Source organism: Perca fluviatilis, chromosome 17, assembly GCF_010015445.1.
Source record: "Perca fluviatilis chromosome 17, GENO_Pfluv_1.0, whole genome shotgun sequence".
Taxonomy (NCBI): domain Eukaryota; kingdom Metazoa; phylum Chordata; class Actinopteri; order Perciformes; family Percidae; genus Perca; species Perca fluviatilis.
In genome coordinates this window covers 24,859,265-24,874,776 of record NC_053128.1, presented here as the reverse complement: position 1 = coordinate 24,874,776, position 15,512 = coordinate 24,859,265, and the positions used below count along the sequence as shown (strand labels likewise).

Below are 15,512 nucleotides of genomic sequence, written 5' to 3'. Positions count from 1 at the left end.
CCAGCTCTTTCATCTCATATTTCACTTCACTTGCTTATCCTTGAAACAATTTGCTCTTTAAGACTCCCGCATGCCTTTTTCTTTCTTGCCCTTCCCGGTAAAGTGGTCAATCCGGAGGTGGAGGGGCAGGCTGAAGAGATGATTCCTGGTGTGCCAGCCTGTTGAGAAGCGGGAGTGTAATCAGTCATATTGTTTTGAAGAGATCTCATTAGGCCCGTCAACTTGGGGGAGTGGGTGGGTTGGCTGGCCCGGTCTCCACGTTCAACCTGTTAAAAACAGACTTAAGTCATTCACTCTATTTTTGTTCTCTTCCCCCACTTGGCCTGGTGTCTTGGAGCCACTAATCCTTCTCATCCCACTCAACCCCTTCTTCACACTGTTTTGTTGCAATTTGTCTTCAGTTCTGCCTCTGTTCTATCTTTAATTCTCCTCCTCAGCACCAGCAGAGCAACTTCCTCCCTGTAGCCAGCCCTGGAAGCCATCTTCCTCCCTTAGAAGGGATTTCATATTTTTTGTTTTCCAGGGTTTGTTTAGAGAGAACTGCAGTAAACCGCAAACTGTTTAAAGGCATTAAAGGCTCCACGTGGAAATTGACATGTTATGCAGACGGGGAGCCCTGCATTGTCCTCTCTGTGTGCTCCACAGGGTATGTTCCAGTCCATTAGCTCAAAACAGTCCTGTAGAGCCTCCACATACTTCTGGGATCACACTCTCTCAGTCTTGATAACAATGGGCAGCTGGCTGTTGGCTGCTGCTGAAAGGATTCTAAAAAAACAGTAATATGTAAAATTAAAAAAAAAAAAAGCTGAAGAGAAGGTATAGAAGGCTACAGTATTCTGAGTAAGTTGTACTTTTCTAGGTGGGGAGCCGCACTAGATCAGATTGGAGATGATTAAAGCACGCGCAGAGAGCTGTCCAGAATCATCGTCGAGGAGAGGTCTGATTTGATGGCTGTTGTAAAGTGTAAACCTGCAGGATCGTGTTGTGGTTGCAATGACGGGCTCACACAGCAGTTGGTTGTCTAGAATCACTGCGATTGTTGGCAGTTTGAGCAGGAGTCAATATACTTGTGCTGTTGGCTGTGGTGGTGGGAAAACAACATTTGACAAAGGACAGGTCAGTCTTGTTGAAATTGGTTTTAGTGTGGTGGGTTCTTTAGAAGAGATGGCCACTTCAAATGGAGTATCAGGTAATGGGATAGAGAGGCAGAGAGTGTTACTGGCAAAGTGATGGTAGTATGATGGAATAAATTAACCTTTATTTAACCAGGAAGAACAGATTGTTATTTACAACGACGGCCTGGCAAAATGCAAAGCCTTTTGAAGGAAGGGGGTAGTGGACTAAAACAGAAACAAAAAATAAGACTGCAGCACACATCCAAACATTCCCAACACAACTAACACTAACATAAAATCACAACAAGCATTACATGTGACAGAAAGCATTATATAAATGACATGCGGTCTAGCACACAAGCATTGGGCAGGTATCAGCAGACAACAGCGTCAGCCATCAGGCAGTACAACAGAACAATAAACCAGAGTAGCATACACAAGCAGTAGGACTTAACAGGCAAATAAAAACAGCAGCAGCAAGATTATAAGAATCTGCCTTGGACAAAAGTAAGCAGCAGACAGACAAAGGTAAACAGCTGCATGTATCAGTGAGAATGTCCATTATAAAGTCATTGAAAGCTGACTTGGGGATAAAATTGTCCAGTTTTGAGTGTTTTTTGCAGAAGACTGGGCTTAGTGTGGAATATATCGCTTGGACTATGTACATTAAGCTGCTGTATTTGATATTTATGTAGATACTTTGCTGCATGACTGCTGACAAGGACTGTCTGATTTCAACCGCTTCTCAAAACGTTTCATACAAATGCAGTTTGAATTCAGAGACACATCTTTGCTTGCTCCAGGATCCAGCCCCTGAACTGGGACACAGCTTGTATAGTTCTGTCCCCTCCAATATTTCCATTTCTCTCTCTGGTGTATGCGCGCTAGTAATGAGTTTCCCCTTAGCACCAAGAGCCCTGGCTAAAGAAGCTCTTTGGTTCCTCTTCTGAAATGCATTGGAGCTTGGGGCACAGAGACTGCCATTAAGTGTTCCTCTCTGGAGACATTCTCCACAGATCTCATTAAACTTCTCAGATACATGCACAGATGTACTTCACGACATGCTCTGCATTATTCCCTCACTTCCTCTGCCTCTCTCACACGCACTCCACATTTCTGTTGACTGACAGCATCTGCGTTCATAGCTGGTAAATATGTTAACCTGTTAAGTGGTTATGTGTTCCCACCTGGTGCAAAGATCATTTTGAAATCAGATGAAGGAATAATATATGGAAGCGTGTGGATTCAAGCGCAGGGGATTGATGAGAGGAGGTGAATGGCTTATATAAGGTAGCATCCACTCTTCTCTCTGATGTTCCCTCTGTTCACTTTCTGTTCCCTTGAACGCAGTAGGCGGGGAGGTTTTATTGTTTGTTTTATAGCTGCATGTGTACAGTAAGCATACTATTTATGCCATAAGGAACCCCTCAGATGCTCAGTCACTTTTTGCAATCAACTGATAAAGGTTCAACACACGGTGATCAGCTGTTCACTGTTTTCACTGGCAGAGGAAGTATTTCAAGAAACTGCTCATACAAACGCCTTTAAAAGGTATGAGCCAATTTACAGAAGTCAGCAGAGATCTAGTAGTAGTGCAGGCGTGTGGTCCATCTGGCACTGATCTCATTTCTGTCATGTTTTCAAAATTCACTGACTTTGATCATAGATCAGGGCCAGCTAAGTATATAACAGAAAGCAGGCTTATTGCTGCCAAAATGAAAAGAAATGCTAAAGGTGACAGAGCAAAGCAAAAAGAAACATGGAATTCCTGTACTATGTGCCTATGATTCAAATGTTATTTATTATCCCCTACAGTCCCAAACCAAAAACTCAGCTCTAGTATTATTTGAATTTACATGAACTTTTCCAGGCTAACCAGAGCTGTTTGAATATTTGAAGTGAATAATTGCATTCCAGATACATTATATGGATTATATAGTGGATATGTAGACTTTAGATTCGCCTCAAATGTTTCTGTTACAAAATGCATTTATTTTGAATTCTGATGGTGTCAAATCATGTGATAACTCATTCCAGAACATTAATCCATCTAATTATTAAAATCTGGGAAGTTTTGGTATATCTGGCAGCAACTTTGGGCTTTCACCAGCCTTATAACCAATAAATAAAATCAGGGAAAATTGATAATGGACAATAAAAAGAGCTTTACTCAAAGTAACTTTGACTCTGTTTGACAAACCATGTCACTAATCTGGCTTGATAAAGGTTAAGGGTCAAAACCTAGAAGCTGAATAGTTTGATCACTAAATCAAACAGTGAACCATTACAGTCTCTTCCGCGGACTGGGTCTCAAACTTTGATGTGTGCATGTTGCTTGGAACGGTGCAAAGATGTAAAAATGGGTTCCAACCAAGCATGGTTGCTAAATGTGCTTATATAAGGATTAGAGCCATTGATAACTTAACTTATAGTGAGATACTCACTATATCACTTAAAACAGTGGTGAAATTAATAGACAGATCTAATTAAAATGTTTTTAGTAGATTGGCACAATTAGAATATGCTATTGGTATATGCTAATAACTTGTCCCTATACACATTCTATTTCAGTAACTTATTTGTCATTTTTTTTACAGACACTTACAAGCTTATCTTTCCAGTACCTCATCATTTCTCTGTTTCTCTTTCTCCATCCTTAACACACCATGTCTTGCTGTCTTGCACACCTTGTATCTCTATCTCTGTTCTGTGTGTGTGTGTGTGTGTGTGTGTGTGTGTGTGTGTGTGTGTGTGTGTGTGTGTGTGTGTGTGTGTGTGTGTGTGTGTGTGTGTGTGTGTGTGTGTGTGTGTGTGTGTGTGGCGCGCTTCCAGTATTCTTTTGGGCTTTTCTCTCCGATGATCTCCTCTCATCCTCAGCAGAGCAGGCTTAATTACAGTGTGGCTCTCCGCACTCTGCTTGGTGCTGATTAAAAGGGACACTGACGCTAGGGAAAGCATGACTAGGAGTTTGTTCACTTTCATGCACACTCTGCTTATCTCTGTCTGACCAGCTCCATTACCATGGCTATGAGGCCCAGTTTGTAATTGCCTCTCTTTATTACTGTGCCTACATGTCAGGCCAAGGAACAAGGACCCGCCGCATCAATGGAGAGTCTGTGTTGCAAGCCAGGAATGCGCGCACACACACACACACACACACACACACACACACACACACACACACACACACACACACACACACACACACACACACTCTTGGGCACAGTGTAAATGTGAATGCTGACACAGAGGCCATGCGCAAAAGAAAAAGCATTTTGAAAGTGAGTTAGTGTCATGCTGAGAACAGTTGACCTAATAAAATACACCATGGAACACACACAATGAAAGGCCTGACTTAGGCTGATGTGGTCAACAAACGAAAGGTTTTGCACTTTATTCTTTTATGGTTCTTGCCTATGGTTACAGGGTTCATAAATTATAATTGGGTACCACTTTCAAATAAGGTGCCCTTTATAAGTGTGGCTAATAAGTTGTAACAAATTACTTTATTAATAGTTAGTTAAAGGGCCAGTATACTCCGTCAGAACTGCTTGTCGAAGGTCAAATAGTTTTGGAAACCCCCTCTGCCAACATGGGGGGGGGGGGGAGCGGAGGCTTATGTCTGACCTTTTCTTTAACTTTCTGAAACCGACGATACCGACAACACATCATAAGAACTAGTTCTGACTGAGTATACCCCGGCCCCTAGGCACTGCAATGCTTTAAACTAAAAATGCTAACTTCAGCATGCCCTCAATGACAATGCTATCATGTAAATTATCACTAGACACAAAAACAGCTGATGCTGATGGGAAATGTCATTAGTTTTTCAGGTATTTGGTCATAAACCAAAGTATTGGACAGATACAATTTTCAACCTGACAATTGCGCCAGATGAGAAGTTAAGGGATCACCAAAGTTGTCACATTTCATCCTGAGGGAAACTTCTGTACCAAATTACCTTGCAATTCATAAAATAGTAGTTGCAATGTTTCACTCAAAACAACAAAGTAATGCTTAAAGTAATATATATTCCAGTATGTATAATATATAACCTTTGGCTTGCCAAAAATCTCTTGCATTCCCTGATTGTGAAAAGTTCCTTATGGCTGGTCTTCTTCCTTGAGCTGCAGAGCAGAGCACCTGGACCAAATCCATTCATTACCACCTGTATTTGTAACTACAGACATAATGGCTTATAGAACTTATTATATTAACTATAATACTTCTTAATGGTTAGGTGCTACAAATTAGAAAATGTTACCTTTCATTGTGTTTCCTACACCTGTACGTGGGGATTTTGTGAATGTGCTCTTTTATGCTGCTGCTCCTTGCCTTTGGGACCTTCACACAATACTGGGAGAAAATTATGTAGCACTATATCACCTGTGTGGAGCTGACACTGCACCTTTCATCACAATGGAAAGAGTGCATGATTCCTGGAGTAAAACAGGCAGATGTCAGCTGTGTAGCCCGGCTTTGCAGAACATCCTTCAGCAGATGGCAAAGCTCAGTGATCAAGACCCTGAATATGTTAGAGTCAGCACATCTACATTTTTTTACACACTGTGTGTCGGCTGTTAGCGTTGTAGATAGGCTACCATAAAAATTCCACGCAATAAATTGCCCTAAAAAAAACACTGCAGTTGTTGAAAAGTCAGCCAGACAAACAAATTTACACCGTTTAGGTTTTTGTACCTTTTTAAAAATTTGATATTTTGGGTGTTTAATCACAGCTTGTTACCATTTGAATGGAAAAACAGACTATAAATTATGTGTTTTGTGTCTTCTCATTTTACAGGCTTCATGAAAATGAGATGAGATTTGAACCTCCACTGTCTGCCTTTAAGTTCCAACAACTTCTGAACAACCTGACAACTCTCAGAATCAGCAACGCTGGAGGACAGAACTGTAAGAGTGTGTTTGTGTGTCGAATAACCAATTTAGTTTAGGCTCTATTTTGCTTGGCTACTTTGTCTTTTAACTTAACTACTGCATCATTTATATGTTGCACTGCAATTAAACATATCTAATGCATTATTATTGACTTTTTCCATACCTTGTCAGCATGATTATGTATGTGAGAGCGTTTAGGCATTAGTGTAGAAGAATAAACATCATGTAATATAATTGCTGAATGCATGGCCATTTACAAATAATACCAGCAAAATATATGGTGCCACAGAAGGATTCCAAAAACTTCACATTTTTGTTAATTAAAAATACATTTTCATCACAAAGTAGCTACAGCTGCACCAAAGATAGTTGCTTTAACAATGTCACTGCTTGTATTTAGGGAATATTTCAACTGTTCCAAATCTGGCTCAGCAAAAAATGGGATATTTATTCCCAGATGTTAGTAACTAGTTCTCGAAATCCTGCCCTTCCTCCCTCTCTATCTGATCTGTCTGTATTGTAAAGTACAGGCAGGATTTGAGAGGCATTACGTTGGATTAGAGCACCAAGACAGAACATCTGGCCAAAATCACCAGCTCCCTCACACCATTTTAATTAGTTGCTCAGTGAAGGCGTTGTGACACACACTCTTGTGTAGTTCCACGTGCATTTGCACATGCAAAAATACCGGCACAGAAGTTTGTGCACACAGAAGCCCAGTCATGCATATTCTATCAAACTGTTTCCTGTAACCACCCACCCACGTGAATGTGCAAACAAAGTCAAGCACACAGTTTACACTGCATCTATTGCACATCACAGGGGAGAAACTCTGTTAATGATTTGTGTTAGGTCTCAAACACATTCTCAAACTGTGTTAGAAGTGCTTTATCGCTGCCGGCTGCGCGGCTTACTTTAATTTCAAAATCCCATAAAGCTGTCCTCTCATCTTTCTTCTCTCACATTCTCCTTTATTCTTAAAAATGTATCTCTGCACCACAGATAGTCTCTTCTAACAGAACAGTATTATTTTAATGAGAGTATTGTCTTTAGAAAGGCAGGCTTTGACAGCAGTCAAAAGACCTTTCATTTTCCCCGCCCGAAGAAATGAGTTTTGAACAGTGAGCATAGCCTTAAAGGAAGTTTATGATAAATTGATGGCTTAATGTACAGGTACCTAAAGAGACCAAAACTGTCATAGTGCGCAGGGCTGCAGTGAGCCATTCAAGATTCAAGGGAATTAAAATCTTGACTTGTCTGACAAGATTTCTTGTAGAAAGGATTGATGGAGAGAACTGGTACAGCATAACTTAAAATGAAATGTTTGTAAATAACTGAAATATAGGGTTCCGTGTCTGAATATTTTTTAATTGCACATTTTTCCCCTGTTGAATGAGCTAATAGAGTTCAGGAGGTAGTAGGAGAGTAAAGGGTAGAGGCTAAGGCGAGTCATGTAGAGGGAAGAGGACAGGTTTGCCTACTGATTATCCCTCAGAGGTGTAAATGAACTGGGTTTCAAAGAAGAAATGGCTGGATCGTGATTTTTTTTGGAGGGGATATCCATCCTCTCCTCGGGTTCTTCCACTCAGATTTCCCTCATTATGCAGCCACCTATTCACACATGGTTTATTTCTTATCTGAGAAAGCTACATAGGCAAACATGCACTGCATATTTCATCCATCCATCCATCTTGTGTTTTCTTCAGTGAGAGTAGAAACAGTATTGGACCAGGAACAAAAGTAATTTGGTGTTCTGCGGCTGTGGTTTGGAGAGTATAGGGTGAAAGGGATTCGGTTCAGGATGGCCTGCCCCCATCACTATTCATGAAAGGAGAGAGGGATCTTGAAACCCCACAGGAACTGCACGTCTGACATACCTCCACCACGTCTCCTGTCTCCTTTTCTTATTGTCTTGCTCTGCTGCAGTGATTTATTCATTTGCTATATCAAAGATTCCCTGGGTGATGAGTGTACGTGTGTGGGCGCATGCATGCGTACGTGTGTGTGCAAGTGAGCATTAAGTGTGGAATTTACGGTAGTGTGGGTGGATGAATCTGTTATTGTGTGTGTGCATGCGTGCGTGTGTGTGTGTGTGTGTGTGTGTGTGTGTGTGTTTGGGGTATGTAGGTGTGTGTCAGAATGTAAACTGTAAACACAGGCCAGAACCTGTAATGAGACAGGGTGGAAGGGACAACACTGCAACAAATGCTAATGACCTAAAGCTTAACGAGATACAGAGACACACACACACACACACACACACACACACACACACACACACACACACACACACACACTACACATACCCATAATTCCAGAGGAAAGCAGGTGCCCCAACAATTCAGCAGGCTTCTGAGGCAACAATTATCATTTTACTACTGTCCTTTGTAAGCATCACTTTTATAACAAAGCGCTCTTCCTGTCTTTTCTCTTCCTTCCTCTCCAGACACATCACAGCTTGCAGGGGTAACCCTGACCTCAGCCTTCATCTCCTCTGGTCCAGCCAATCCTCCTGCCCCATGGGTGGAATCTTGTTCCTGTCCCCCGGGCTTTGCAGGCCAGTTTTGTGAGCAGTGCGCCCCAGGATTCACCCGGGAAGACCCCAGCAGAGGGTCTCTCTCAACATGCGTGCCATGCAACTGCCACCAGCATGGAACCTGTCATCCAGAGACAGGTAATAAGTGAAACATTTACAGTATATTTGGTATGTACACAACTGTATTGAAATGATAAATACACGTAAGCATGATGACTTTGGTGCCACCGCACTGACAACCAATCGACTATTGTTCCATTTCAGTGACACCTGCACATGTGGAAACATCTGAAAAAGCCTGAACAAGTGAATTCATAAATCAACTGCAGAACGTTTAATATTTGAAGGAGAACTCCACCAGTGTTAGATGCCAAAGTCAATTTACCAAGAGCGCTCCACAGCCCGTGAAAACAGCTGTACAGTGTCTTCTATGGCTTTGGAGGAGGTTTAAGAAAATAACTCAAGTAATATTACTTAAGTATATCGACTTGAGGTTCAGACTACAAATACTTTGTGAAAAGTTTGAATGATGTGCTGTGTCCAAAATCACTCCTTATTAATTATACAGTGCACTACATTTACTGTCTGCCATTGTATACAAGTATTGGAATCAGTGTTTCCCACAGATTAGAAAGCAATTTGTGGCGGGGGGGCAGGACACGGTGTTGGATGCTGTCCTCCTCTCCTACTCTTTCTTCATGCCTAACAAATCTATCTCTTTCTCTCCCAGTGTGTCTTTTTGCGTGAGCAGCATTGGTTGAAGCCTGAAAATACTGTAAAACAAATTAATAACATAACTAATTACACTGGTCGGACTGTTGAGCTCTGTTTCAGACTGATACCTCCGGTTCAGCCTGGTCCTCATCCTCAACACGTGCCTTTCTCAGTCGCGGAAAATACTTTTCAGTACTCATCTGGATTGAAGCAGCAAACATTCAGTGTAAGAGTAAAAAAATGACATAACATTATTTATAATTTAAGTTTATTTGATTCACAGCTGATACATATAGTGTTTTTTGTCCTCGACAACCCAACTGCATTTTACCACAAACTTGCAACTATTTAACTTTCTAAAGCAGGCGCAATCACTTGTTTGCTAAGATTTGGGTCGGGACTCCCACATTGACACACTGATAACATTGTATTCAGAATATAAAATATTTTTATAGCACTTTTTAATGTGTGATTGAAAAAATCACAAAAAGAAGCAGTGTCCATGGCAAGTAGACTACTTTATGAAGGATCCCACAATGCAATGCTCTGCAGTTTATTGATGTAAAAAAAAATTAGCGACTCCACGCATAAATATGGAAATATATCCGAATATCTGCCATCCGTCCCATATGACATGAATGTGGCATAATAGTGCTATTAAGTGTGTAGGATCCGCCATATTTGGAACTTGATCAATCTGCTGCATTAACTTTGACTAGGGGCAAAAAAATCGATTCACATTCGTATCGCGATTCAAGCTCTACCGATTCAAAATCGATTCATAGAATTCCAAAAATCAATTCATATTTTTTTAAATTTAAATTTAATTAACATTAAAGACGTGGACGAACAACAACCTAAAGTACCTAACATGCCAGTCAACCAACTCTTTCAATGCTCTAAACTCCCACCAAACTCTGAACGAAAAGCTCTTTTTATTTAACAGTTTATAGTTGCAAAAGTTTATATTTTTGTATGAAGACATATAACGTAATATCAAACTACATTTAATTAATTGTGTTTCTTTTCTTTTAAATTGTCTACTGCAATCACATGGGAAAAGTAACTACATTTACATATGTGAATCGTTTTTTTAAATTCTTTTTATCGAGAATCGTTTTTGAATCAAAAATCGATTTTGAATCGAATCTTGAGCCTAAAAATCGATATCAAATCAAATCGTGACATTTTCTGAATCGTGCACCCCTAACTTTGACCATTCTTTTTTAAATCTGTCTCTTGAAAGTCCCCTAACTTTATGTACAACACAACCGTATACTGTTACTGGAGTACTCTTTTAAGAAGGAAAGAAAATCAGAGCCATCATTGTGTTTCCTTGTCTTTAGTGCATTTAAAGTCTTACCATACAGGTTGTAAAAAAAATACTTTCCATAACCATAATCTTCCAGTCACTCAGCTTGAGTAAAGTGATTTAAAAACCCTGGTGCTCAAAACTATTACCACAACTAGTATTGTCCATGGCAACACGCTCTGTTCAATGTTAAATAGAACAGCATGTTGGTGTATTATTATACAACATTAAACTGATCCCTTCTTCCGAAGCATTCCGTCAGCGTTTCACAATATGAGGGATCATCAGAGGTTGTTGAGACAATATTTTCTGTCACTGTGCCTCTGAGAGAGCAGAGGGAACAGAAGGAGATGCAGACTGTTCAACTGAAGCATTTTTCTGTGTCTTCCCGGAGCTGACATTCAGTCATCATCGCTTCAAGAGAATGTAACTCAGTCATCCCTCAGGTGTATTGGCAAACTATCACTCAAACTAAGAACTGGATGGCTGTGCTAATACAGCAATACCCTCATTTTACACAACTAATCTTTATAATAAAAGCTAAACTAGGAGTGTGAATTTAACACACCTGGCATTTTTATGGGATATAATAACAGCAACTGCAGTTTTCTTTCAGATTCATATCCTAAACGCAACGTCCCATAAATGACCGAAGTAATACAGCAGCTGTTGGGTGTGTAAACAAGTGAACCAATACGCAGTTATTTATGTTCATGTGTCTGTGAGTGTTTACTATATGCACTCTTTCTTTTCCACACTATCTCACTCTCACAGCTTTAAACAAGTCTCTCCATCTCACCAAGAACAGACAACTTTCCCATCCAAGTTCCCACCCTCCATCTTTTATCTTTCCTCAATCTCTCTCTTCCTCTCTATCTCTCCCTCCTACCCTCAGACTTAAAGTATCAGAGATCTGACCTAGTTAGGAGATGCCTGAAGCTTTGGCTGTGAGTGTGTGTTATGTTTGTGTGTGTGTGTGTGTGTGTGTGTTTGTTTGTTTGTGTGTCTGAGGTCTGGAAGCAAGTCTGGTATCACTGCCTGCCTGCCTCCTTCCTAATTAGGCTTGTTACCCGCCCCTTGGCTAATGATGTCTAATTTGCTTGCAGATTTCCTGTGTCTCTCATGTCTCTTCTCAATCTGGATGTCTCTCTCTCTCTCTCTCTCTCTCTCTCTCTCTCTCTCTCTCTCTCTCTCTCTCACGCAGACACACTTGTTCTCTCTGCCTTTTCTTGTTCCCCAGACTCCCTAGTCAGCCTCTTGCTGACTTCCTTCTTCCTCTCAGCTAGGATTGCACCTGCTCTCGCCAGTCACCTTGACTTTGTTTTTAGCGTCCTCGACTCCCTTCTGTCAAGTTTCCACCCCCTGTAAATTCCCCTGTATATTTTCCCATCTTTTATAGATATACTGTATTTCCTCTGTATTAATATAGTATCCAACATTCAGGTCTTTACACAAATGTTACAGCGTATGATCATACGCTGTAACATTTGTAGGTGCTTTAATTTAGAACAGGATGTAGTGCCAACAATAACTTGAACCAGAATCAGGGAGCAGATGTGAGAGAAAAAAGTTGGGCAATTAAAACTGAAAGGTTTTTGTTTTTCTTTGAAAAGAGTCAGAAGATAGGAGAGACAAGACAGGAGAGAGTTTTTAGGGCGGTCTGAACACAAATGAACTTGTGTTCGGAGTTGTTGGAGGGAAAACCGCCATTGTTTATTAATGAACCTGTTTAACTGTTTAGCATAAAAGCAGGTTTGGTTTAAACTCATCAGGTTGAGCTTAGCAGCGTTTAGAGTTCAAACCTAACAAGTACCCACAGACTGTAAGGATTATGTATACACACATGCTTTATAGAATGTCTTTAAAAGTGCCCTGCCACACAAAACCGTTTTACTTCCATATGTTTTTGTGTTATGTCGTGAATGTGAAAATGAACTGCTACCTCCTCTGTCAGCTCTAGCCACTGAAAAGAAATAAGCAGAGAAATCAGACCAATTACAAAAGCTGGTCAGTCTGACATCATGTTGCCTGAGCTCATTACTATTCATGAGCTCACCCAGTTGCGCTGGGTAAAGGATGCTGATAGCCAGGCTCTCATTGGCTAGCTGTTAGCCAATCAGAGTCAAGCAGCTTAGCTCTTTGAATATTAATGAGAACTGGCACAAATCAAGTCTTCCTGCAGGCTTTCTATACCACGCTAGAATGGCTTGAAACAAGGTAACCAAGGCATTTTTTCCACAAAAAAATGTTACAGAGTCCATGGTAGAACTTCAGACATTACCACAAAGTAATGAAATATGTGTGGCAGGGTTCCTTTAAAATATTTACAGTGCCATGCATATGATGAATTGAGTGTTTCAGTATAGATAACGATGTGTCCTCTGAGTCATGGATCAAAATCCCCAGTGTGTTGTGTCCTTTGGCATGACGCTCTTGGGTTAAGGAAAGGAAGCCAGTTAAAATTAGCCTGTCTTTTTCCAATAGATGATGATGGCATGTCATCTTCTGACAGCCGGTTGGCTTGTCTTTAATTCTTTTTTATATTTTATATAAGGGAGCAAACAAACAGCAGATGTTCTCCATAAATCTATAAGTTCAGGTCAAGGGGAACTATCAAAGTAAGTTGATTAGAGAGGCCGTGTTCATCAATTGTCACCAGGAGGGCGGACCAACCTGCTGTTTCTCCTATCAGAATCTTAATTGCTGTATAATTACCTAACGACTTGTATCATCATGCAGGGTGTGCCCACAGACAGAATTGGGATGGAGTTTATTCACTGGCTGCCGAGGGAAGCTGCAGCCAATGGTGCTTCATAATCATGATTTATTAACAGTCTCTGAGTCGTGTCGGTTCTATTTGCTGTAGTGCAACACAACAGATTGGAAATGTTAATATTTGTGGTGGAACGAGCAAATTGCGATTTCTGTAAAGCACTTGTGCTGCGGGGCTGATGAAGTCAAATATATGTCCTTCAGATACAAAAAAAAAAAATGTGTGTGTAGTGCATGTGTTTCCACAGTTTTGGACATTTATTTTGGACTTTCATTTTGGTGTACCACTGGCCTGGACATGCATTTATACAGTATGTAGACTGTGTTAATTGCATACACACCATCCACACAATTAGGCAGAGGCCATGATTTGTAAGCTTGAGTGAGTGTTGAGGAAGGAGAGATGATTGTTATGCAGGTTAAATGGAGACACTCAATTTTCTCTGCAGCCCACACTGTAAGGGAGCGCTCATTAATCACCTAAACAAAATTAAACACATGATGCTCCTGACACTGTAGTCTCTGTTGGGTATTGAGCATGAGGGTGCTGTATTAGAGCTCCTCTGTTCGCTCTGCTACCTAATAGACCTGTTAGTCCTCCACAGTGAACCACGCTTACATCTCCGAAGAAAAACGTCATCTGAAGATGTTTTCTGCCTGAAGAAAAAAGACTAAAATGTATGTATAGGGCAAAGTCATGTCACGAGGAGAACTGCTAATATGTGAAAATAGTTGTACAATGCTTTTTGTGGATCTAAAGGCAGTTTTTTAAAGTCTGAGACATTTACTCAAACTCGAGAGGGGACTACACATGTTTAGCAGAAGGTCTGTGTTACAAACCTGGGGCATGGAGTTTAAAAGATGTGGGTTTTTACCAAGCTGGGAGGGTCTGATGAAAAGATGCTATCTAGTCGCATAAAGGTAAGTCTAAGTGTTTTTGGGGCTAAAATGCTTTATATTTGAAAATATACCGTCCAGTTTGTTAAATACTGCCACGATAGCGGTTTAACATAAAGCTCCACATCAGCTGCAGCCATCTTGGATGTTTGCAAAGATGCATCAGCCAGAGTATATAAAACATGAGCTCGCAGAGCCGGCTGGTTCCCAGGCAACTAAACCGAGGCTATAATTTTATTCATTTCCTTTTCTCCTTATGAATTACACATTATTAATGAGAAATCACATATTAATTAGGTTAAAAGCGCACAGAACTGGCAGACGGCCTGCGGAGTGAGTGCCAGCCCAGCTGAGGCCCGCTTCGCAGCTGGGGTGAAAATCGGACGATAAAAAGGCAAACCCTGCTCGTCTTGATGCTGGAGAAAAAATGGGAGCAGATCTAAGGTTTCGCAGCTGTTATATACAGTGACTGCAAACATAAAAGAGGCCCGTGCAGGGCACAAGGGCGCAAAAGAAATCTTCACAACTGCGCATGTGCGAGGGATAAACCCAATAGCGACCGCTCTTAGAGGGCGAAGCCTGTACGAAATAGCACTAAGTGATTGTCTTTTTTTTTTACATAAAGGGGCGTGGTTATAAACTCACAGAGGAGAGAAGTTAAGCATACATTCTTGTATTACATTGCAAAGATCTAAGTGATCTTTATTTGCATCTGTACATCAACGCTGTGCATCCACAGACACACTGCTGTGGGATCATTTGCCCAATGCATAGACTTCAAGTTAAGCATGTCTTTACCACTTACTTTGGATCTAGCTAAAATCTTGCAGCTATTAAGAAGGCCAGCTATAGTTAGCTGCATTCTGACGACCACAATTACCTGAATGCAGCATGTGCATCTGCTCTGCAAACCCCGGAATAACAAGGTCTTTCTGTCCCTTGTTCTGTTTCATAACAGCATATGCTTGTTTCTCACAATGACATTTGTGCGGGGCCAACATTTTTGAATATGCACAGTGGTTTTGCATAGCTAAATGTCACGTCCACTGCAGTCTAGTGGAGGAGGATGGGGAAGCTTTTTTTTTTTTGTTGTTGCTCTTGGTCTGAGAAGGGGAATGGACCACCAGGGGCTCCTGCAGTGAAAAACATTGAAGTGGTCCTAATAAAGGCCATCACCTAGAGTACCTGTCTCATTGCGTCCATTAGGGTACAGATAAAGAAATTACCAAACATGCTGCTCATTGCATATTTGAATGCTAGGTCAGAATGG

General features: G+C 40.9%; 1 protein-coding gene across 1 annotated transcript in view; it reads left to right on the top strand.

Moving 5' to 3' along the window:
* lamc3 (laminin, gamma 3) overlaps positions 1-15,512 on the top strand; it is a 98,681-nt gene that overhangs the window by 61,740 nt on the left and 21,429 nt on the right. Inside the window, exons 11-12 of the mRNA XM_039780503.1 lie at positions 5,917-6,026; positions 8,458-8,685. Coding sequence (XP_039636437.1) covers positions 5,917-6,026; positions 8,458-8,685 — 338 coding nt within the window. The remainder of the gene's footprint in view (positions 1-5,916; positions 6,027-8,457; positions 8,686-15,512) is intronic.